We start from the raw sequence: 21,812 nt of genomic DNA on the forward strand, positions 1-21,812 counted from the left end.
GGCAACATCTAGGGACATTCCTAGTGGTCTCACTGTGGGCGGGCGAGGGCGCTGGCTTCTGGGATCCCACTCAACACATGACAATACACGGGACCGCTCCCGCCACGAGGGGCAACCAAGCCCCAAGGGCCAAGAGCGCAGAGGCGGCACCCCGGGTCCGGGATGCTAACAGCCGCAGGGACACCCCAACAGGATGGGCTGGTGGTCCTAAGGGACAGCACTCCTCTGTCACAAACATTCACTGGGCCCCCCTTAATGAAACGGGGTGAAGGCTCAGCTCCAGCGACGAGGGTGGTGGCGGGACCAGCGTGACCACCGCCTTAGCCTCAAAAGCCGCCCTCGAGCAAGACATCAGCACGCCCTTTGGAGCTCCCAGCGGGGCAGAGAATCGGAGCTCCCAGCCAAGACCAGTCAACGGGGGGGCGGGGGGGGGGGGGGCAGCCAGGCCCCGTGGGACAGCAGGCGGAACAGCAGGCAGCGCACAGATGTCCCGAGCTGTTCCTCTGCCCCGACACCCCTTCCTGTGTCCCGGATGACAGACGGGGTATTTGCCTTCCGTTTCTCAGTCCTGAAATGTTGAGCACTTTTTATAAAGGGCTGAGAACCTGGGAATTTCAATTACACAAATAAACGATACTATTCTTTATACTATGTCTACAGCATCATATATACTAACTTGCCTATTTCCAGTCGATTGTAACCCACATTCTTGGATGTGGAGTCTCGCACTTGCCAACTCCTCCTTCTCCGTCGTCATTTTCTGGCCGCCCCTCGGCACATGGAGCTCCCAGACCGGGGATCAGCGCCTCGGTTGCAACCCGAGCTGCAGCTGCGGCCCGTCACCCCTCGTGTGGGGCTGGGGATTGAATCTGCGTCCCAGCGGCTCCCAAGACGCCGCCCACCCCACTGCGCCACAGTGGGAGCTCCACCTCTCAGCTTTCTTGACGGCGCTGAAGTCACCACCATCAGGAGCAGGACTTTGCCAGGCGCTGCCAGTAGGCCTGGACAAGAGGCTGGCCCGCCTCCCACTGAATATTTACATTCCTCGGACATAACTGAGAAACCCAGACCCAGCACAGGACCAGGCCATGTCTCTGGCTGGGAATTCTCACTGAGCTCGCATTGCTGTGCAGCCCTATCTCAGGGGCTTTGTCCCCAAGGACGTTCGCCTCGCTGCTCGGCCCTCGAGGCTTCTCTCTCCAAACTCCCGACAGTGCAGAACAGCGCGGGACCCCTTCACCCCGTCCTCCGTCCACTCGCGGACACGGGCCATGCCATCTGAGCGCCCAGCACCCCGCCTGTGACCAGACATAGGTTCTGGCTTTACGCTCAGAGACCCCAGGACACGCTACATCTGACGTCACAGCAGCGGACATGAGCAGGACCCTAATGCTGGAGGAGTCTCAGAACCGGTGGAGAACCCCCAATGCACCGCCGTGGGCAGACGCACATGTGCGCGCGCGCACACACACACACACACAAAGTGGGAGACAAAGCTTCCTACACACGTCTGTGTTAGAAGTCACTGCCTTTTTACATGGTCGTTCTCGTGTCTGCCTCGCCCACTGGGCAGTGGTGTGACCAGGCTGGCCTCTCTCCCTCCCAGGGCCCCACCACAGGACCCGGTGCAGTGAGCCTCACGCCCCTTCACCACCGCCTCCACCCGGGGCCGAGGGCAGCACAGGCTCGGAGGACCGCAGCTGGAGACCAAGCGTGAGTGACGGTTTTGTCCAGTCCTGACGACACGCAAGGCATCCACACACAGAGCGCTCACTAGCCATCAACGTGGAAAACCCAGGAGGGCAGGCGTGACTCAGCTCTCCTGGCATCACCCACCACCCAAGCGGTGCAACCGCGCCTTCCCTGAGAGGTCCTGACCCGGGGCTGCCCGCCGAGCCACCTCGTCCCCGTCGAACCAGACTTTCAGGTGACCTGGGATGGTACCTCACTCACTCCCGTGTGGTCAGGGGCAGAGGCCCAGGGAAGCCCCGTGGTGGCTGCTCAGTGAGTTCCAAGCATTAACAGCCCCTGCAGCTCCAAGTCCGGGAGCCGGGACCATCTCTGGCGGCTTCAATGTCCGAGGTGGTGGCTGCGCCGTAGTTAGACACCTTGTTAACAATTGGCCTAATATCTTAGCCACCAAACGTCACCCTCCCCGGTGCCTCAAAGCACTCAGTAAGCTCTGCTCGGTAGGGAGTCTGCCACGTGCGCCTTCATCAGCAACTTCACTCCGATGCTGCAGGAGCTGCAGGAGTCGGGGAGACCAGGAGGGGGAGAGTGACCTTGCACAGAGGTGTCCATCGGCCGCGCAGCTCTGTGATCGAACCTTTCAAAGAGATCCTGAAGCTTCTCTGACGGCCAAGTTCACTGAGGAAAACTGAGTGCGTAGCACACCCACCCGATGCCCACCCGGCCCCGGAACACAAGGGCACTGAGGGCGCGCTGCTGGGGTCCAAGTTCCAATGGACACAAACAGTAACAGGGCCTTCACGTTTCTGTTCACCAAGACACCTATTTTACTGAAAGCAACAGATGGACTTTAAAACCTCGGTTCGCTCCTCTGACTCAGCACTTTAAGGACTGGTGCTTACTCATAAAACAGATGCGCAGCAAAGGCCACAGTTCAGCACAGGAAACTAGCTTCGTGTTTCACGTCACACGGAACCACATGGTCGACTCTCTCTCTCTCCCTCACACACACACACACTCACACACACACACACACACAGAGCCAACGACGAGGTTGGGGTTGGGGTCAAAACCCTCCGGCCTGTGTAGGAAGTGACCCGAAAGCTGAGACAGTGATGCACCCACACCTGAATTTTTTTTTTTTTTTTTTTGCTATTTCTTGGGCCGCTCCCGCGGCATATGGGAGGTTCCCAGGCTAGGGGTCCAATCGGAGCTGTAGCCACCGGCCTACGCCAGAGCCACAGCAACGAGGGATCCGAGCCGCGTCTGCAACCTACACCACAGCTCACGGCAACGCCGGATCCTTAACCCACTGAGCAAGGGCAGGGACCGAACCCGCAACCTCATGGTTCCCAGTCGGATTCGTTAACCACTGCGCCACGACGGGAACTCCCCACACCTGAAATTTTGAAAGACACACAGAGTTCTGTGAATAGTATTTTATTTCGTTATTTGTTTATAACTGAAACTCTGGGAATTCAAAATTAACGTCCTTGCCCGTGAGCTTCTTATAGACACCAGAAAATGTTTCAACCTACAAGAAAAGAAACAATCCACTCATCACAAACCTTTAAGTACACTTGCCAAGGCCTAACAATTACCACACGGTTTTCTCCTCGGCACCTGAGAAGGAACACAGGGGCCTGCTGGGGACAGGCTCAGCACCAGGCGGGGCTCAGGACACCAGGTGGCACGAGGGCTGGGCCCTCGGCTCGGTTCTTTCTCCTGGGATGCCAGCACGGGATGCCAGCACGCCCACCCCCCGCGCACAAGCGCAGCCTCACTGAAGGTCCCGCCGCAGACTCGCCTCCTTCCCTCTCCTACTAGTCACAAGGTAGGGAATGCCAATTTTTACAACACCCCCATTTCAAACCTGACACCCAGTTCTGGGGGGAGTGGGCTGAGGTGCGGGTGCAGAAAGCCGGCCGAGTGCCCCAAGACTGCTGCAGGCGCCGCGCCCCGTGGAGACAGGTCAGGCTGCAGGCCCCCCTCGCCTGGGCCAGGCCCCCCAGGCCAGGCGGCCCCTTACCTTGTGCTCCACGTTGTTCTGCTGTGCTTTGTCCAAATGGACCTTGATGAGGCGGCTGCCGTCCAGCTTCACGCGGATTCTCTTGCCCACAATCTCACTCGGGAAAACCAGGTCCTCCAGGATGGCATCGTGCACGGCTGTCAGGGTGCGGCTTAAAGAAGCCGGTGACAAAGGTGACAACGAGGTCTAGCCCGGTCTGCCCTCCTGTCCGCCCCGGGCACCTCTCGAAACCGAATGCACACCGGCTTTCGAACAGACCACGTCCGTTCAAAGCATCACGCCAGAGCCGTGCCCAGGACAGCAGGTCAGCGCCCTGTGCGTTTTAAACTGACACCTTGTCAACGACACACGCCAGCCCCTGGGAGCGACGATCTCCAGGGTGCGGGGTTAAGGAGGACTCGGGTGTTTCTCTTTCTGGGCCTCACTTGGGGCAGATGGGAGCGCCCAGGCCAGGGCCCACCTGGAGCTGCAGCCGCCAGGCTACGCCACGGCCAAAGCCACGCGGGATCCTTAACCCACTGAGGGAGGCCAGGGATTGCCCCGCACCCTCACGGACACTGCAGGGCCCTTTACCCACGGAGCCGCCACAGGAGCTCCCGGGACTTTCGTTTTCATGCGCTGGGTTTGTTGTCACTTGAGTGCCTCTGGCCTCCATCCCTGAAGTGACCTCTTCTCCCCCAGACCACCCCCTACAATGCTGTCGAAACCGCTACTGACGCCCTCAGACACCATCACCTACTGACCCGACGTGGCCTCCCTCAGCCTCCAAAACGCACCCAACTCGCCCCTGTTCCCTGTGACTTCCCGCCCCAGGAGACACTGCCGTCCGCAGCTCTAGGGTACAGCCTCCCCTGCGAGGGTCCCCCGTGTTCAACCCAACCCACCGCACAAACGGCCAGGGGAACCTGCTCCTTCCCGCATCATCGCTCCAGGTTCACAACCCATCTGGCTGCCGGACGCCGAGAAGGGTCGATTCATCCCAAACTGTGAGGGCCTCGGCTTTGGACCACGAGGCCCCCGCAGTGAGCCAACCAAGGGACGGCTCTCACCGCGGTGTCTGCAGAGGTGCCTCGCCTGAGGCACCTGCCCGGGTCGTAGCCGCCCCTCAGCAGGTCAGACTCTGCCGCACTCACCTCTACGTCCTCCGAGCAGCTCCCCACGCCAGGGGCTCCTCACAGACCACGGAGGCCCCATGGCCCCAGGGTCCCGGGAGCTGAGCGCCGTCCACCTCCCAAAGCGCTCATCACGCGTGGGAAGCAGAGCAGACAGACGCCCCGGATCGACGGCTGCCCGGCTCCCAGCGCACCCTCCCCAGGCCCAGGCCCGGGAGGCACACGTTCAGACACTCGCCAGCTACACCTCCTCCAAGGGATGAAGGAGAGCGGAATCCAGGCCAGTCTTAGAGGAAAACCCCAGCTCTGCCTCACACCTCTGTGAGCAGCAGCAGCGGCAACGCGACCTCACCCGTCAGGACGCACGGGGACGCCAAACAAACCCCTGGGTTCGCAAGCTGCTCCAGCCGCCCTAGAACAAGCTCAAGGTACCGACCAACGAGCCACGGTCCAGCCTCACCACCTCGCCGCTCCTTCCTCCACCTCGACTGGCACAGGAAACTCTGCCCAACACCAGACTCTTCCCCTCCTGTTTCCCGGGGATTTTAGACTCCGGAGTGAGCTTCCCCGCCCGCGTTACTAACAGCGTGAAGGCGCGAGTTTCCTCACCCCGCGCTGCAGCCTGTTCAGCAGGTGGAGGGGGCGCCAGAGGGACCGTTACCCGAGGCCACCTCTGCAGGGACCCGACGCGCCAAGTCTGGGAAACCAGAGATGTCAACAGAGCCCCCGAGAGCCCAGATCACGGAATCAACCTCCAACATCGGAGTTCACGTCCCAGAACCGGCAAGTCAGTCGACTGACAACACATCGCCCGCCAGCATCTACAACCAGTGACACCTACAGCCTGTGAGCAACAGGAAACCTAGTTTTCCAGCCTTGATCCACAACAGTGAGACGTGAAGAAGCCCCCCAGCCCTACGGCCCCGCCCGGAAACCCTCCTCCTCTTCGCCCGGGAACTGGAGAAACAGCCTCACGTTTTGTGACAACGGTAACCTCTTCCACCACCGGAGTGAGTCCCTGCCCCGTAAGCCCTACCTCCAGAGTTCATTTCAAAATGTTTAAAACTTAAACCACAAAACTATATACAAAAACCAACAATCTCGATACAAGCTGCCATGTGAATGGCTCTCCTAAACTACGTTTAACTTCAGAAACCTACACAAACAATCCAGGAAAATCAAGGACTATTAACAATGGTACACAGATTTGTTGATGCTGAGAACTCACCTTCTGGGACGCTTCTGCTTATTTTTTGTACGGCTTTTTCGAGTTGGCTTAGGCAGAATTCTCCTCTGCAAGATAGACATTGTCATGCGGTGACACTCCCGCAGCAAGGCCCTAAGGTGTCGGAAAACGAAGAGCGGCCCAACGCTTCAAAAGCCAAGGGACCTCGGGGCTGGGTAAACGTGAAGCCCCGCAAAGCCCGCCTGCCTGAGGAGTCCTTCCTCGGAACTGCTTTCAGGACCTGCGGCTCGAGCGAGCGGAACCGCGGGAGGCGCAAGCTCCCGCGTCTCTCTCCCGAGCGGACACACCGCTCGCTCCGCACGCGCGGCGGGGGCTCACCGGCCAGGCCGCCGCCGCCCCTGCGCCCCTGCGGGCGGGAAAGCCAGCCCCGCGCCCCCCGCCTCCGGACCGCCCTCCGCGTCCCCACCAGCCCTTCCGTGGCCCCCCCGCCCCAGGCCTCCACCTGCCTCGCCAGGGACGGGCCGCCGCCGCCACGGGAGCGGCCCCCACGTGAACAGCCACCGGGGCCGCGAGCTTCCGAACCGCCCGCGAAGCGTGGGTTTCGCTCTTTACCGACCCCGGTGCCCGCGAGCGCCCCGAACGAGACGCCGGTACCTGGGCGATGAAGACCACGTGCTTCCCGCTGAACTTCTTCTCCAGCTCGCGCACGAGCCGCACCTGGATCTTCTGGAAGGACTTCAGCTGGGGCACCGGCACAAAGATGATGATGGCCTTCCGACCGCCGCCCACTTCGATTTCCTGGAGGGAAAAGGAAAGCGCGCGCCCTCCTCGGTCCGGCCCCCGGCCCCCGGCGCCCGCCCGGCGCGGACGCTGTCCCCCGTGCCCGCCTCCCGGGCCCCCGCTCACCTTGGCGGCCGTGATGTTCAGCTCGCGCAGCTGGGCCTTGAGGTCCGAGTTCATCTCCAGCTCCAGGAGGGCCTGCGGGGGAGGCGGCGGGAGCGGCGGTCAGCGCGCGACCCGGCCCCCGGCCCCAGGCCCCCGACCCGACCCCGGCGCCGCCCCTCACCTGGGAGATGCCCGACTCGAACTCGTCCGGCTTCTCGCCATTGGGCTTCACGATCTTCGCGCTGGAGCTGAACATGGCCTGGACCTGGAAGCACAGAGCGTTCAGGCCGAGCGGCCCGCGGCCCGCGGCCCCGGCCCGGCCCTCCCCGCACAAGCCATCGGGCGCCGCGGGCCGGGTAATCGGCCGCATCCCCACCCGAGGACCCCAGACGTGTGCCCCTCAAAGCCGGCGGATGGGCACGGCGCCCGGCGGAGACATACCTTGACGATGCCGGCAACTCTCGTTGCCGCCACCGACGCTTGTAGGCCTGGGAAGAGGCCTAGATATCGCGAGAGTCCGTTAAATCTCGGCAGCAGAACGGAAGAGGCGGGAATAGCGCGAGAGAAACCGGAAGAACCACTGAGACGCGGTGGAAGCCTAGAGGGCCCCAGGAAGGGTTTCCGGGGGACCAGTGCGTCCGTAGCGCCTTTCCGCCCCGCGAGTTTCCTCTGCGGCGCCATGCGCGGGAGTTCCTGGGCGGGCTCTTGAGGATCCAGGCGGGCGCTGGGCGAGGTCTGGGCGGGAGACCAGGAAAAGCCACTTGGGCTACCCTCGAAGACAGGACGTTTAAGAAAGGCTAACTTGACACGAGGAGGCCGACGTCCCCGCTGATGCCATGAAAAGGAATCAGAAACCTGGATTCCAGTTCGGCTTGTGGAGAACCAAGTGGGATGACGTTTGTGAAGGCTGTTTGGAAACGAAGTGCTCTACGAATAAATGCGATTTTCTGGCCACACTGGGCTCTCGCATCGGTTGCTTTGTGCTGCCGACACAAGTCTGAGACGTCAGGGAACACACGTCGTGGGGCGGCCTCAAGCTGGAGGAAGACCACCCCGGGTGGTGATGCCCTCGGGGCCAGACGCAGGGCCCGGGAAGGATGCTCGGGGAGAGCCAGGGCTGGAGCTGGACACCTGAACTTCGTCGAGGTGTCATGAAAGATTCAGGGATGGCAAATTGCTTCAGAACGGGCCAGGAGTTCAACACACAATTCGTTTATTGAAAAAGTCCTACCATCCTCTCACTTGAAACTCGGGTGTAAAGGACTCCCTCCCCCTAGACAGGAGCCAAGTAATTGTGGGGGTTTTGCTTTTTGGGTTTTTTTGTTTTTTTAGGGTCGCACGAGTTCCCCGAAGAGAACTCCCCCAAATAATTGTTGATCCGTGTGTTCTGTGCTAATCATGCCCTAGGTGCCATAGTTACATGTAGAACCCACTGGCCTTTGCCCTTGTGAGACTGCAGTTTAGTGAAGAAGACGTCACCTAAATTGTGGGACAAATATAGGAGGATGAACTGCAGTAACATAAACAGTGAAGTAGGTAAAGGGGGCAGGTCCCGTTGTGGCTCAGTGGGTTGCCAACCAGACTAGTATCCATGCGGATGCAGGTTCAATCCCTGGCCTCCCTCAGTGGATCCGGAATTGCGGTGAGCTGTGATGTAGGTCGCAGATGCGGCCCGGATCCAGTGTGGTGCTGGTGTGGCCTGAGAGCTGCAGCTTCGATTTGACCCCTAGCCTGGGAACTTCCATATGCCGCACGTGTGGCCCTAAAAAGCAAAAAAAAAAAGAAAAAATCTATAATCTCACTGGGAATTTTTTATTTGCTTTTTTCTTTAGGTTTGCACCTGAGGCATCTGGAGGTTCCCAGGCTAGGGGTTGAAAAAGAGCTGTAGCTGGCCTACACCACAGCCACAGCAACGCAGGTTCCGAGCTGTGACTGCGACCTACACCACGTTGTCTGCAACCTACACCACAGCTCACAGAAACACCGGATCCCTAGCCCACTGAGCGAGGCCAGGGATGGAACCCGCATCCTCATGGATCCTAGTTGGGTTCATCAACCGCTGCGCCACGATGGGAACTCCTCACTGAGAAACTAAGTGTCAACTTGGAAATTGTTCAAAAGACAAAGTATAGGAGTTCCTGACATGGCTCGGAGGAAACATCCAACTAGAAACCATGCGGTTGTGGGTTCAATCCCTGATCTCGCTCAGTGGGTTGAGGATCCCGCGTTGCTGTGGCTGTGGTGTAGGCCGGCAGCTGTAGCTCCAATTTGACCCCTAGCTTGGGAACCTCCATAGGCCTGGAGTGCAGCCCTAAAAAGAAAAAAGCAAAACAAAAGAGAGAGAAAGTATAGCCCTAGGAATTGCTTAGCAATTCCCCAGCCCAATCGTATAATGAGTTTGTGGCTGGTCTCTGGTGTGTCATTCTGGAGATGGGTCGGGATTTCCCCAGTGAGTGGTTTTCATCCTGTGCTGGGTCTGACCTTCACTAACGAGCATTTGAAGTAGTTGATACACGAGAGACCAAGTGACGTTTGAAGTAATGCTTAAATTCCTCAGCAACTCTGTGAGGATCTTTGCTTTGAAAATTGCTGACCCTGGCTCACAGTTCAGCCTTGGTCCAGGGAGTATAAAAAATAAAGGGTTTAGCCTCAGGCTCCTCAGAAGGCTTCATTTCAAAGGGGCAGCTTCGGACAAGTTCAGAGGAGAAGGGGCGGGGAGAGTTCCAGAGCAAAACTTGGAGGAGAGAATGGGTGTGGGCACTGAGGGGGTGTGGGGGGGGGCGGGGTTGGAGAGGAAGAAGGTGGTGCCCGATGCAGAGTCTGGCCAAGGCATGGTTAAACAAGATCTGTTCTTTAAAAAATTACTTCCATTCCTGAGCATATATCCAGAGAAAACCATGTTCAAAAAGATAGATGTACCCCAATGTTCAATGCTGCACTATTTACAGTAGCCAAGACATAGAAGCAACCTAAATATCCATGAACAGAGAAATTTTTCAAACATCCTTTTTGCATCTCTTGAGGTGATCTCATGTTTTATCCTTTATTCTTATGTAAGATAACTTATATCAATGGACTGTATTAAATACTGAATCAGTTTTGCATTCTGAAGAAATACCCAATTTGATCATAAAAAATAAAAAAAAAATTATTTCCATAGTGTGTAGAAGTCCCCATTGAAGAGGCTCCGGTGTTGGCAGTGCTTTATCTCAGTGCTGTGAGGCAGGAAGACCGGAGGTCAGGTGAATGAGAGAGCCTGGACTTCAAGGTCATTCTTTCCTCTCCACATCACAGTTCTCGATGTTAATAACAAAATGACAGAAGGAGAGTTACCGATGAGTCCTTGGATGTAAAATGAATTTATGGACCTGCCTGTCCGATCAAGAATTAATGGATTGAATTTAACAGAAGGTTTTTCTCTCCCCTCTACTTATAGCTGGCAGCATTTTTATTATTATTATCTATCAGCCAGTGTAAGAAGCATGTGAGTGAAATAAATGTGCAAGCCTGTAATGAATGTGAAACCTTGCGGATTTAATTGAAGCAAGGATACTGGCTTCTTCTGGAAAGTCTCAAGGTCATCCTTCCTATGTAACAATACATGACTGGGAGACATTGGTGACCTATCAGTAGACAGAAGTTAATTGCTCAGATATTAATATTTAAATTATAGAAATGTTTACACTTTTTTTTCTTTTTAGGTCCGCACCTGCGGCATATGGTGGTTCGCAGGTCAGGGGTCCAATCAGAGCTGCAGCCACTGGCCTACGCCACAGTCATGGCAACGCAGGTTCCAAGCTGCATCTGCGACCTACACCACAGCTCACGGCAACACCAGATCCTTAAGCCACTGAGCAAGGCTAGGGATGGAACCCATGTCCTCATGAATGCTAGTCAGGTTTGTAAACCACTGAGCCACGACGGGAACTCCAGAACTGTTTCACTTTTGATTTTAATCATAAACTGATAACTTGCTCATCTTCAATATATTTCATCAAAAGCAGCACCATTCAGGAGTTCTCGTGGCTCAGCAGAAACAAATCTGACTAGTATCCGTGAGGATGAAGGTTTGATCCCTGGCCTCGCTCGGTGGGTGAAAGATCTGGAGCTGCCACGAGCTGTGATGTAGGTTGCAGACGTGGCTCAGAATTTGAGGTCAGTGTATGTGAAGTGGCTCAGGGACAGATAAGTGGGATGGGAGGGGAATGAGCCACACCCACACTTCCGCCACCCACCCCCCAGTGTGCTGGTCAAGTGCTGCTCAAGCCCCCACAATTCCACGCGCTGGCGACCTGAGCCCCGCTTGCTTGGAGACTGAGGTCTGGAAAGCCACTGGACAAAGCCTCCCTGAGGGTCGCTGAGGTGTCACACTCGCTGGCCCTGCTCTGGTCTACAGGTCCCCTTTAGGAGGACATTGGTGACCACCTTTAGGGGTGTCATGTAAATGGGTCAAAAAATAACAGAAGCCCATTGTCTTGGGAAGATTACAGTTAAAATGTCTTTAGCTCTGTAACTTATCTATGTTCCCAGGGGATAGGGGGCACTTATACTCTGCCCTTCCAGCTGAGAGCACACACTGGGAAGACCGCCAACAACTAGTAGCAACCTGGGAGTGTGGCGGAAGGCCAGGCCTCTCAAGTGTATTTGATGCCCAGAGGGGCTTTTTTTTTTTCTTTTTTCTTTTTTTTTTTTCCTTTTAGGCGAATGGAGCTTCCCAGGCTAGGGGTCCAATGGAGCTGTAGCTGCCGGCCTACACCACAGCCACAGCAACGCCAGATCCGAGCCACGTCTGCAACCCACACCACAGCTCACGGCAACGCCAGATCCTTACCCACTGAGCGAGGCCAGGGATCAAACCCACAACCTCATGGTTCCCAGTTGGATTCGTTTTTTTTGTGTGTGCCACAACAGGAATTTCCAGCTTTTTTCTTTTTTAACACCATTCTCTGGTCAATGAAAGTATTTTCAGTCACAATCGTGATAATCATTAAGAGTTTCTTAATGTACTTTTTTTTGCAGCAGCAGCAGCATATGGAAGTTCCCAGGCCACAGGTCAAATCAGAGCTGCAGCTGCCACCTACACCACAGCCACAGCAACTAGGGATCAGAGCCACATATGCAACCTACACCACAGGTCACAGCAACACCAGATCCTTGACCAGGAGGCCAGGGATCCAACACACATCCTCATGCATACTGCTGAGCCACAAGAGGAACTTCCAGGAAAGTTGAAATTTTTAAAATTTATGTTCATCGAGTCAACAGACAACACGTTGATCACTTCTTTGCTGTTCCTTCTTCCAGCAACACCCTACTTCCTTCTCTGCCTAATCCACGGGAGTAAACTATCCTTTATCCTTCAAAACCTCACTCAGGCGCTAGTGCGTCCCGGGCCCTCTGGGCACGGGTGTTCGCTCTCCCCACCTGCTTCTCAAGCAGCTGGTTTTGCATTGTCCTCTATGTGTTCACGTGTCCATCTTGGGGACTCACTCCTTGGTTCTCAGACTGACTCAATTTTGCATTCCCGGCGCTGGGTGGCACATAGTAGGTGTTCCATAACGTTTGTGAACTGAAGACTTCAAGAAAATTAGGTAGTTTAAATACACTTTCTCCTTGGGTCGCGGTGAATTAAGTATCCGAGCTCCCGCTGGTTACACACCCACCTGGGTGAAGTGGGGTGGGGGTGGGCGTGGGGGAAGGCCTCCCCGCTTCCTAGAGCAGAGCACCTTCCCTCCTCTCCCTCAGAGGCACTTACTCCTCTGTTCCGCTTGTGAACCCCTGAGTTTTCTGGCCTCCAGGCCAGAGAGGAAGCTTGTCCGACGCCCACCCACCCGGAGCCTCCAGCGCCCACCTGAGCCCCGGGACCCCCGCGGTCCCCCGGCTGCTGCAGGGGGCGGGGCGGGGCGAGAGTCTGTGCCTCGAATCGCACCGCCCCGCCCCGCCCTGGGCCACGCCCACAAAGGCCCAGGCCCCGCCCCTCCCCGCCCGGGGTCCCACCCTCCCAGAGACGGCCGGGAAATTGACAAGTCAGAAAGCGCTTGGCTCTAGGCCCCGCCCCGGGCACGCGTCATCTCCCCGCGCCGGCGCCGGAAGTCTGTTCTGGGTGATGGCGGCGCGCGGCCTGGAGCAGAGATGCCCGTTGGTGGCCGGGGGTGAGCGATGACCAGGCTCCTGGACGTGGTGCACAGAGTGGCTGTGTCTGTCGTGCGCTGCAGTAGCCGTGGCTGCCGCGCGCTCGCCATGTTCTATGCCGTGAGGAGGGGCCGCAAGGCCGGGGTCTTTCTGACCTGGTGAGGGAGCCGCGCCTCTCCTGAAGGGGCTTAGGGCGGCCGTGGGCCCGGGGCAGGCGCGGGAGCTCCCGACGTCGGTCCGACTCGGTTTCGTTTTAGGGGGGAGTATCAGAAACGCCAGTCTGGGGTTGGCCAGAGGCCTCAACTTAACCCTTCCTCGCTGTTGAAAGAGTTTCCAAAAAGTTACACATCGCGGAACTCAATGCCTAATCTAATCTTCCCGGTGTTTTTAAAAAGGGAAATTTTGTAAGTTAATGTTTGTATCCCTGTGACAGTTGTTTAATATATGTGAGTTTACTGGATGTAGTTACCGTGGTCAAGAAATTCATGGTGCTTGAACAGGGGTTGTGACTCCACCACCAGCACTGTTCCCACTGTGCGACTTACTATCTGACTGTGTGTGCACCGAGTTTCCCGGTGCAGCTCTGCTACTGAGGAAGAAGCATCACAGAAGCTGACCTTTCCGTTGTAAGGAAATGGTTAACGGTCCAGAGTTCTCTACGCTTTGATGGAGGCCTTGTGCTGCCTGGCACATAGCGTGACGGGGTGAAGGGTTGGACATACAGGAAAAAACTACAGACAGTGAGGTACAACCATTTACCCCCAAAGAGCTGACAGCCCCAACCTTTTCACACTATTCCCAGCCTAAGAAAAGAATCTGTTAGAGGATCAGTGGAGTCACCTTCGTGGCTCAGTGGGTAGCGAACCCGAGTAGTGTCCATGAGCACCTGGGTTCAATCCCTGGCCTCGATCAGCGGGTTAAGGATCCGGCGTTGCCATGAGCTGTGGTGTAGGTCACAGACGCGGCTCAGATCCCAGTTGCTGTGCTTGTGGCATAGGCTAGCAGCTGTAGCTTGGATTCGATCCCTAACCTAGGAACCTCCATATGCCATGGGTTCTGCCCTCAAAAGACAAAAAAAAAAAAAAAAGAAAAGAAAAGAAAAAGAGGATCAGTAACAGAGAAAGGAAGTAACACTGCACTTTGTTCCAGGAATGAATGCAGAGCACAGGTGGATCGGTTTCCTGCAGCCAGATTTAAGAAGTTTGCCACAGAGGAGGAAGCCTGGGCTTTCGTCAGAAACTCTGCAAGCCATGAGGGTTCAGAAGGTAGTCCCCGGTCTCGTCATTGTGACATTTTAACCTAGTCGAAGCCTTTCAGATCCCAGGTGTCGTGTGATCTATGTAGCTACCCCTTAAGCGTATAAAGATATTGTGATTGTTTCCATTTTACAGGTCAGGAGACAGGCTGTAAGCACTTAGCTTAGAGGTTCTTGACAGTATCAGACAAACCAAGATTCACCTCTCCTGTTCCATTCGGCGTCCTCACTACTTAATTCCATCTTCTAAAATACTTACTCTTGGTGTTCCCTTTGTGGCTCAGTGAGTTAAGAACCTGACGTAGTGTCTGTGAGGATGTGGGTTCCTAGCCAGGGATAGAACCTAAGCCACAGCAGTGACAATGCCGGATCCTTAAGTCTCACTCAGGGGATTAAGGATCTGGCTGTGAGCTGTGGCAGAGGTCGCAGGTTTGGCTTGGATCTAGGGTTGCCATGGCTGTGGTCTAGGCCAGCAGTTGTGGCTCTCATTGGACTCCTAGCCTGGGAACTTGCATATGCTGCGGGCGCCATCCTAAAAAAAAGAAAAAACAAAACAAAAAACCTTGTTATTGGCTTGAATGGGCACTAGTTGTAAAATGATAAATGTAGTTCCTTTCACAGCATGAGCCTGTGTGGTGTTTCTTCTTTCTCTAGGATAGAGTCACACAATCAGAATTTCTTCCAATTTCACATGTTACAGAGAGCATAGTAACTGAAGTTTAAGGCCTAATGTAAGGCCCATGGGGTAGGCGGGACTGAGGGCGACTGCTTTAGAGCTCAGAATGTATCATAACCTAGCTCGAAGAAGTGCTTTTTCATTAACTCTACTCAGACTTTTGTACTGCAGTGGATTAAGACTGAGCAGGGGATATTTTAAATCAGCTTCTTTTGAACAATCTCTGGAACCCACTGTGATGCTCAGGCTTTGAACAACTGCTTCTTGGGGTGTCATAAGAATTCTGGACAGGAGTTCCGTCGTGGCACAGCAGAAACGAATCCGACTAGGAACCATGAGGTGGCGGGTTTGATCCCTGGCCTCGCTCAGTGGGTTAAGGATCTGGCGTTGCCGTGAGCTGTGGTGTAGGTCACAGACGCGGCTCGGATCTGGTGTGGCTGTGGCTGTGGTGTAGGCTGGCGGCTACAGCTCCAGTTAGACCCCTAGCCTGGGAACTTCCATGTGCTGCTATTGCAGCCCTGAAAAGACAAAAAAAAAAATTCTGGACAAAGCAGAATCCGGGGAGAGGCAGATCACACTAGGACTCTACCCTGAAAGGCAGATTTCCAAAGCTGAGGAGCCCCTCAGTCATTGTGTAGCTGTTTCCCCTGCCCCCGGCAGGTTTTGTTGGCTTTTTAGTTTTTTTTTTTGGTTGTTGGGGGTTTTTTTGGTGGGGGAGGTTGGCTGGGCCCTCAACATGCAGAGATTCCCAGCCAGGAATGGGACCCAAGCCACAGCAGTGACAATGCCAGGTCCTTAACCTGCTGAGCCATCAGGAAACTCCTCCCCCACAGCTTTTGAAGGGGGTTGTGATGTGACAATTCCATTTTCTACCAAAGACAAAGAAATGGGATTGGGATAGAAAGTGGGTTTGGAAGTATGATTCTTGTCTTGGTTGTTTTTTTTTTTTTTTTGGTCTTTTTTGTCTTCTGGGTCCACACTCGCAACATATGGAGGTTCCCAGGCCAGGGGTCTAATTGGAGCTGTAGCCGCCGGCCTACACCAGAGCCTCAGCAATGCAGGATCCAAGCCGCGCCTGCGACCTACACCACAGCTCACGGCAATGCCGGATCCTTAACCCACTGAGCAAGGCCAGGGATCGAACCCGCCACCTCGTGGTTCCTGGCCACACTCGTTTCCGCTGCGCCACGGCAGGACCTCCCGTCGTGGGAGATTTAGAGTGATTTCCCCAGACGTCAGTGTCTCAGGTGGTGTGGATTTTCTTGTCTTTCCCTGCGTAGAAAGCTGCCTGCAGAGCCCGGCTTAGCACATTTCAGGATTCTCAGCCATTCTACGCGGTGTTTGTTTCTTCTGGCTTTTGAGGGGACTCTGTCTCTTAGGGCAGGGGAACGGACAGGTACAGGAATCCCACGTGAAAGCGAACAAGCGCCCGCGTGAGCCCCAGGACGAAGACGAGGTGGAGAAGACCAAGCTGCCAGCCAAGCACGTGAAACAGAGCGCAGGGCCCCCGCCGCCCGTTGGCAAGGATGCGTTTTCTTACATGGGTACCTCTTTCTTGGTTTCTAAAATTTCCATACAGTCGTTGTCTAAATATATTTATGTGTAAAAACACAACAAAGGCAGGACCTGTTCCCTAGTGGCAAAAGGACCCAGAAAAGCCGTCAGGCCGGTATGTGTTGGAGGACCTGACCTCTGCCAGGCAGGTCCTCGTTGAGGCAGCGCGTGTCTGCAAGGTCGCTCCCTGCCTGTGAGAGGCCCGGCGGCCTTGGTCCTTGACTCTGAGGGAGGGGATGCTAGGTTTACAGAGAGATGGCTTTCACCCTTAACGTTCCCGCCGTGCGAGTTAGGAGTATTGCAAGTGATCCAGACAAAACGTGTCGCATTTCCCCATGTGTGGACTCGCTCGTGTTTTCCCACACAGAAAACTTCCAAAGCATGATACCCTCCGTTTCAAATGCTAATTCAGTCTTAGTAAGTGTTTTAGATGAAGGTCGAGCCAGGAGCACTCACTAGGCTTCTTGCTTACAGGGGAATTTGTCGTTGTCTACACTGACGGCTGCTGCTCCAGTAATGGGCGGAGGCGGGCTCGAGCAGGAATTGGTGTTTACTGGGGGCCAGGCCATCCTTTGTAAGTAAACTGAAAAGGCTGGTTTCTTAAGCATCACATTTCATGCGCCATATCCCAGAACTGTGGAGGGGGAAGGCAGGCTCCGCCTACTGAGTGAATATTTGTGGTGTTGGCAGGAGAGGCAGAGGGGCCACCAGGCCCTGGGAGGTGGTTTTGGCAAAGATGCATGAGGTGGGGTCACCAGACTCAAGGCCCTTCACCGCCCCCCTCCCCAACTCCAGAGTCTGACGACGTGTGGGCTAGAGCCGACCCTTGCTTTTCAAAAGGCACAAAGTCACAGTGCAGTGCAGTGCAGTGAATACCTGGGCCTGAATTCGGAAGAACCTGAGTGTTAACTGACCAAAGATTCAGTGTGAAAGGACCTGGACGCAGTGGACCAGCCGCTCCCAGAGCCCGGGCGCCGGCAGGTGATTAACAGCTGCTGAGTAACGACGCCGCTCGCTGGAGCGTCCTGGTCCATGGGGTCCTGGCTTCGCTTCAGCATCTCGTTTAGCTTTGAACCCTGGAAGGGGTGGCTGGCTGGTGTGGCCCGAGGGTCCGTGGGTCCGTGGGTCCGTGGGCTGGGTGCCTGCCCAAGGCCGCATGCTGATGTGGTTCAGGTGAAGAAATTAAACTTAGCTTTTGCCTCCTGGCCCAGGGTTCTTCTGCAGGACCACACCGTGGCACTTTCCAGTAAAATGCTAGCATTGGTGGCTTGATTTTTAAAAGCTGTGTTTTTGTATCCAAATAAAAACATAGGACTTCCCATCATGGCGCAGCGGAAGTGAATCCGACTAGGAACCATGAGGTCGCGGGTTCAATCCCTGGCCTTGCTCAGTGGGTTAAGGATCCGCGTTGCCGTGAGCTGTGGTGTAGGTTGCAGATGCGGCTCCGATCTGGCATTGCTGTGGCTGTGAAGTAGGCCAGTGGCTATAGCTCCGATTAGACCCCTAGCCTGGGAACCTCCACATGCCGCACGTGCAGCTCTAAAAAGCAAAAAAAAAAAAAAAATACACACACACAAGCCTGTTACCCATTAAGAGGCTTAAGAAATCACTTTGAGAATTAGCTATATCATTTTATTTTCCTTTGAACTGTTTTCCCAGAAATGTAGGAATTAGACTTCCTGGACGGCAAACAAACCAAAGAGCAGAAATTCACGTAAGTTATCAGATGCGTATTTCCACTAAAGATGTTAATTTATCATTCTTTACCACTGACTGGAACTTGTCAATGAACTGTCTACTTTCTGTGTATATAAGATACTTAAAATCCAGAAGAAACTTAGTTTGGGATCAGTAAGAGTTCTAAAGAAAAGGAATTTTCTAGAAAAATTATAAAACTTATTCAAATCGATGTCTAAATAGAGGAGAATGGTACATGTAGCATTATTCCGTGTAGATCATACCGTTAGCCCAGAAAAAGGATTTTACATTTTGAAGTAATTTTGAACATCAGTCATGTCAAGAGTTGAACAATTTCTACAGCAAGACAACTGACTTGTTTCTTGCAGGCGGCCTGCAAAGCCCTCAAGCTGGCGAAGGCTCAGAACATCAGCAAGCTGGTTCTCTACACGGACAGCATGTTCACCATCAATGGTGAGCAAGCATCTGCTTTACTTCTGGTCTTTTCCTAGTAACTACGAAGGGGGGTTGGTGTATCCTTCCCCGGGAGAAGCTGCGTCAGGCGGGGCGGGACCCAGATGGTCCCTGGGGGTGACTTCGGGCGTCTGCTGTCAGGACACAGGGGCGCTTTGGCGCCTGTGCGCCTCCATATGTGGCACAAAGGCGCCACCCAAGGCAGGGCGGTAGGTGGATGTGCCCTGGCTCTCAGGGCTCTCGGTCTAAGCGTGTGTCCGCGCGGGCGTACGATGATGTGGGGGAGCGGGGGATGCAGAGGAGGCTGGAGGAGGCCGCGTCTTAGCCGAGAGCCGCGGGTCCAGCACGAGAGCACGGGGATGAGCAGAGCCGAGCTGGAGGTGGGAAGTCCAGGAGGCTGCTCGGGTGCACGCGCAGCCCTGGTGACAGGGCCGTGCGGGAGGCAGAGGGACCAGGACGTCGGGGGGGTGATCCGTCCTCCAGGCATCACGAGCTGGGTTCCGGGCTGGAAGAAGAACGGCTGGCGAACAAGCACCCACAAGGAGGTGGTCAACAAAGAGGACTTCCAGGAGCTGGAGCGCCTCGCCCAGGGAATGGACATTCAGTGGGTGAGTGTCTCCGCGGGTCTCGGCCAGATCGAGAGCGTCGACCGGGGAGCTCGGTTTCTCTGAGTGACCGGATGACTTCCGTGAAAACAACAGTGTCTGCGGAATCGGTGTCAGAGCCGGTGTCAGGACGTGATTTAGGATTTTTTTGATGTTCCTGTGAGTCCTGCTGCTCTCACAGCAGGTCCTGTACCCAGAGCGCTCTGTCCTGTCACAAGACTGGGGGACAGTGTCTTGGATGCCATCCTCGCCCTGGCAGTCTGACCCCTGTGAAAGTGACTTGTGACAGTCAACCTCCTGTTTCTTGGGAAGCAGCTAATTTATCATGTATTTTAGTAAAAAAAAGATGTGTGAGTAGACCTTCTTAACATGTCTTTTTTCCCAAAATGGTTGCCACAGCAACGCCAGATCCTTAACCCGCGGAGCAAGTCTAGGGATTGCACCCACATCCTCATGGCCACCCGTCGGGCTTGTTAGGGCTAAGCCGTGACGGGAACTCCTAAAATTACTTTTTCAAACAAGGCGAGGACGTTTAACTGCAGCCATTTCCTTAATCCTCCCTTGCTGTCCCAGCCCAGGACCACGGTGACAGTTTGGCAGCCTGACACGTGAGCTTGCCTTTCAGCAACAGCGGTTCAACATCCCTTCTTTTTAACAGCAGGAGGATAAAGCGTGTGTGTGCACGTGTGTATGTGTGCACGCGTGTGCGTGTGTGCGCCTGGTGTGCACGTCCACCCAGGCATCTGCTCTGCCTGGAAGCTTCTCGGGCCCCACCGTTAAGGGGAACAAAGCTCTTCAACGGTGACATCCAATCCGCGCAGCAACCGAAGCATTTCTCCTCGCGGATCCACTGCACAGGCGAGCTGGGCGCGTGCCCTGTGCTGGCAGAACCGTGGTGAGGAGGCGGGCGTCCGTACTTGCCCTCGGGATGGTCGAGACATTTTAAAGAGGAGGCGTTCCCGTTGTGGTGCGATGCCCGCAGACCTGGCCAGTATCCGTGAGGACGCAGATTCGATCTCTGGCCTCGCTCAGTGGGTTAAGGATCCAGCGTTGCCTGGGCTGTGGGGTAGGTCGCAGACACCGCTCGGATCTGGCGTTGCTGCGGCCCTGGCCTAGGCCGGCAGCTGTAGCTCCAATTCGACCCCTAGCCTGGAAACTTCCATATGCCGCACATGGGGCCCTAAAAATACAAAAAAAATTTTTTTTACAAGGAGAAGTAGTCATGTGTTGTTTGTGTGAAAAATTAGTGAAAATAAAAGGAAACATTTATTTAACAGATGCATGTTCCTGGCCACGCGGGATTTATAGGCAATGAAGAAGCTGACCGATTAGCAAGAGAAGGTGCCAAGCAGCCTGCATGCTGAACAAATGCAGCATTTCATTCTTGGAAGAACTTGAGCGTGGCCGTTCTGTCACCTTTGCTTACTGGAGTGGACACTAAAACGACGGGGTGGCCAGTGCTGTCGACGGCAGACACAGCTTTCAGACCGGATCAGGAAGGCGGGGGCGGGGGCGGGGGGCGGGGGGGACGTGCGATAAAGGCAGCTATGGAATACTTTTTTTTCTCTTGATTTTTTGGCTGCCTTGAGGCATGTGAAGTTCCCGGGCCATTGGTTGAATCCAAGCTGCAGCTGTGACCTCCGCCATAGCCGCAGCAACGCCGGGTCCTTAACCTGCTGTGCCAGGCTGGGAATTGAACCTGCATCCCCGCATCCGTCCTGTGGCACCACAGCGGGATCTGCAGGTGTGAGAAATTGAACGTCCTTTGCGATGTGAGAACGGTCGGAGGTTTGACTACTCGGCTTTACTATGCTCGATGCTGTTCTCATTAGTTTTATTGCAGGCTGGACAAAGATGCTAGGACCTTGATTTAATAAGGATGAATAAACCTTGGTTAAAAAGTGCAGACATGAAGTCTAGCAGTATTCTGAAAGAATTCCTCGCTCACCGTTGGTGGGATCGAGTCCCGATGGCGGGTGGACTCGTGTCTACGTGCTGGATGCAAGAAGGCACGACTCTGCTGGGTGCAGCCCGCGGGATGCCCCCGCAACTCCCAGAACTTCTGTGTGAAATCCCCACCCCCACCCCCGCCCCCAGGCCACCGCTGGCAGACTTTCTATCACTACAGACTAACTGGCATTTTCCGGGATTGTATTTGAATGGAGTCCGACCACATAAGCTCTTTGCGGGGGTAGCTTCATTCGCTTGGGCAGGGTTCTGGCCTTTGATCACCCACCGGTTCCGGAACTTTCCTCCGTGCCGTTGCTGAGCGGCTTCTGTGGTGTCAATGGACACGCTTGGTGTGCCAGGTGTCTTCGTGGGTGTGTAGACGGGTCCAGGTTCTGGCTGTCATAAGTCAGCTGCTGAGAACGTTTCTGTGTGAGGCTTTGGGTGGCTGTTTGCTTTCATCTCTCTTGGGTAAATGCCCAGGCGTGGAGGCACTGGTCATGGCAGGGCTCCTGGAGACCCGAGTGGTCATTCGCAAAGCAGAGCTTTCGTCAGAATGTGCTTCCAACTTCAGGTCCTTCTCTAGTGATT

The 21,812-nt window shown here is 55.2% G+C and overlaps 2 protein-coding genes across 3 annotated transcripts; one reads left to right on the plus strand and one right to left on the minus strand.

Moving 5' to 3' along the window:
* Positions 1-3,113: 3,113 nt before the first annotated feature.
* On the minus strand, positions 3,114-7,473 carry RPS7 (ribosomal protein S7). Its single transcript, XM_047782710.1, has 7 exons — positions 7,343-7,473; positions 7,083-7,166; positions 6,923-6,994; positions 6,671-6,814; positions 6,059-6,123; positions 3,719-3,869; positions 3,114-3,223 (listed from the first exon to the last, which is right to left on the minus strand). The coding sequence occupies exons 2-7, from the start codon at positions 7,155-7,157 to the stop codon at positions 3,146-3,148; spliced, it is 585 nt and encodes a 194-aa protein (XP_047638666.1). The 5' UTR covers positions 7,158-7,166; positions 7,343-7,473; the 3' UTR covers positions 3,114-3,145.
* Positions 7,474-12,957: 5,484 nt separating this feature from the next.
* RNASEH1 (ribonuclease H1) lies at positions 12,958-21,180 on the plus strand. Of its 2 annotated transcripts, none has more exons than XM_047782712.1 (8): positions 12,958-13,053; positions 14,183-14,298; positions 16,344-16,508; positions 16,993-17,092; positions 18,178-18,232; positions 18,585-18,669; positions 19,153-19,277; positions 20,552-20,834. In XM_047782712.1, the coding sequence occupies exons 1-8, from the start codon at positions 13,034-13,036 to the stop codon at positions 20,636-20,638; spliced, it is 753 nt and encodes a 250-aa protein (XP_047638668.1). In that variant the 5' UTR covers positions 12,958-13,033; the 3' UTR covers positions 20,639-20,834. The 2 variants fall into 2 exon arrangements, with proteins under 2 accessions (XP_047638668.1, XP_047638667.1); XM_047782711.1 differs by having other exon boundaries at positions 12,975-13,191; positions 20,552-21,180.
* Positions 21,181-21,812: the final 632 nt, after the last annotated feature.

The sequence above is a fragment of the Phacochoerus africanus genome, chromosome 5 (assembly GCF_016906955.1).
Source record: "Phacochoerus africanus isolate WHEZ1 chromosome 5, ROS_Pafr_v1, whole genome shotgun sequence".
NCBI lineage: Eukaryota > Metazoa > Chordata > Mammalia > Artiodactyla > Suidae > Phacochoerus > Phacochoerus africanus.

Excerpts from the sequence above, each read along its gene's own strand:
- RPS7 (XM_047782710.1), bottom strand. The coding sequence starts at position 7,157 with ATGTTCAGCTCCAGCGCGAAGATCGTGAAGCCCAATGGCGAGAAGCCG. Across the intron at positions 6,124-6,670 it reads ACGTGGTCTTCATCGCCCAG|AGGAGAATTCTGCCTAAGCC; the intron begins GTACCGGCGTCT and ends TCTATCTTGCAG. Across the intron at positions 3,224-3,718 it reads AGAACAACGTGGAGCACAAG|GTTGAAACATTTTCTGGTGT; the intron begins GTAAGGGGCCGC and ends CTTTTCTTGTAG.
- RNASEH1 (XM_047782711.1), top strand. The coding sequence starts at position 13,061 with ATGACCAGGCTCCTGGACGTGGTGCACAGAGTGGCTGTGTCTGTCGTG. Across the intron at positions 17,093-18,177 it reads TGGGGGCCAGGCCATCCTTT|AAATGTAGGAATTAGACTTC; the intron begins GTAAGTAAACTG and ends CTGTTTTCCCAG. Across the intron at positions 18,233-18,584 it reads ACCAAAGAGCAGAAATTCAC|GCGGCCTGCAAAGCCCTCAA; the intron begins GTAAGTTATCAG and ends TGTTTCTTGCAG.